The 1,385-nt window shown below is 49.5% G+C and overlaps 1 protein-coding gene across 1 annotated transcript in view; it reads right to left on the bottom strand.

The window, feature by feature from the left end:
• ALG13 (ALG13, UDP-N-acetylglucosaminyltransferase subunit) overlaps positions 1-1,385 on the bottom strand; it is a gene marked incomplete at its 3' end in the record, with an annotated part of 16,211 nt that overhangs the window by 12,023 nt on the left and 2,803 nt on the right. The window contains exon 3 of the mRNA XM_009889353.1: positions 112-348. Coding sequence (XP_009887655.1) covers positions 112-348 — 237 coding nt within the window. The remainder of the gene's footprint in view (positions 1-111; positions 349-1,385) is intronic.

Genomic DNA, 1,385 nt, shown 5'->3' with positions numbered 1-1,385 from the left:
CCCCCGGCCCGCCGGCTCCGGGCCCTACCGAGCACGGAGCGAGCCCCCGGCCCGGCGCAGCTGGGCCCTGTCCCCTTGGCCTGCCAGCTGTCCCAAAAGGCGGCCGCCAGCCGTGCCCCCCTCCGGTGAGGTGCCGCCCGCAGCAGCCATTTTAAGGTGCCCGCCAAGACCCCACAGAGCGTTCCCGCTCTCCCGCTGCGGGGTTCCCCGCCGGCCCCCCCCCGGCTCTCGGCGGTAAGGGCCTGCAGAGGCCGCCTCCTCCCGGACCTGCCCGGGGAAGAGAAGGGGGCCCTTGCTCAGCGAGCTCCGTCCAGCTTCATGGCTTGGTGTGCCCGTGGCTGCAGAGAACTTGTGGAAAAATCAGCCCAAATGGTTATTCAAAATCTCCTGTGACATTCCTGCGCGCTCTCGGGCTGCAGGTAAGCTGCTAGCCATAAACTTGGAATAACAGCTCTGTACAAATCGTTAAGGAAGCGAAAATCTTAGTTGCTCCTCATAAAGTATTTGGGGGTCGGCAGAAATCACTCTTGCACAACTGTGTAGCATGATTGATTCCACATATAGCCCTTGTGCCTGATTCGAGTAGGAGAAAGCCTCTATATGCACTTAACTTGCTAGTAAAAATTGCACTCGACATAAGATGCATGGATTCAGGAGTTTCTTTTTCTTGTTTTAAACAACAGCAGCAAAAAAAACCCCAAACCAAACAAATGTACTTGCAGAGAGGGCAATTAGCACCAGCTATGCACATACACGGAGTATCACAGACCAAATAGCCTGCATGAACATTTTTAAGTTTAAACCCCCTTTGTTTTTCAAAATATTTACTTAAACAAATTGACAGTAGCATCAACACAGTTGACAATTTCAATACTTCAAATGGGGTGCTCCGATCACATCAAATAGGAAGCACTTTACAGAAGCCCACACCAAGTAGTGATGGGGTAACACCGCCTAAATGGATGTATTGTCAACCCCGTTCCTCTCCTATAGGCCATGTTTTACTTTCGGAGTAAATCCCCCCAAACCAGGCAAGTCCATTGGTGGGCAGCTTGGCAGCAGGTTTGTACCTCTTGACTTCTCCCACCCAGATTCACCACATGACCTTTTCCCTTTAAAGAGGCTTAAATTTCTCACTTTTTAAATTCTCTTTTCAGTGCTTCAGTAAACTCATGAAATAAGAACTGAAGGCATCTGCTTATTTGCAGAACATCACAGGAATATCAAGGACAACTTCTCTCCGCTAGTACTAGGTAAATAGGGTCAAGAGACCACTATGTATATGCTGTGCCTGTTAAGAAGTACTTCAGTGGAATTGCCAACTCACTGCAGAATTTGTGATGTAAATAACTGTTTGTCCAAGGAACTAGATAGTTCATATCTCT

Source organism: Charadrius vociferus, unplaced genomic scaffold (assembly GCF_000708025.1).
Source record: "Charadrius vociferus isolate BGI_N301 unplaced genomic scaffold, ASM70802v2 scaffold7, whole genome shotgun sequence".
Taxonomy (NCBI): Eukaryota; Metazoa; Chordata; class Aves; order Charadriiformes; family Charadriidae; genus Charadrius; species Charadrius vociferus.
The sequence above is the reverse complement of the archived record's forward strand: the minus strand, read 5'-3'. Positions and strand labels throughout refer to the sequence as shown.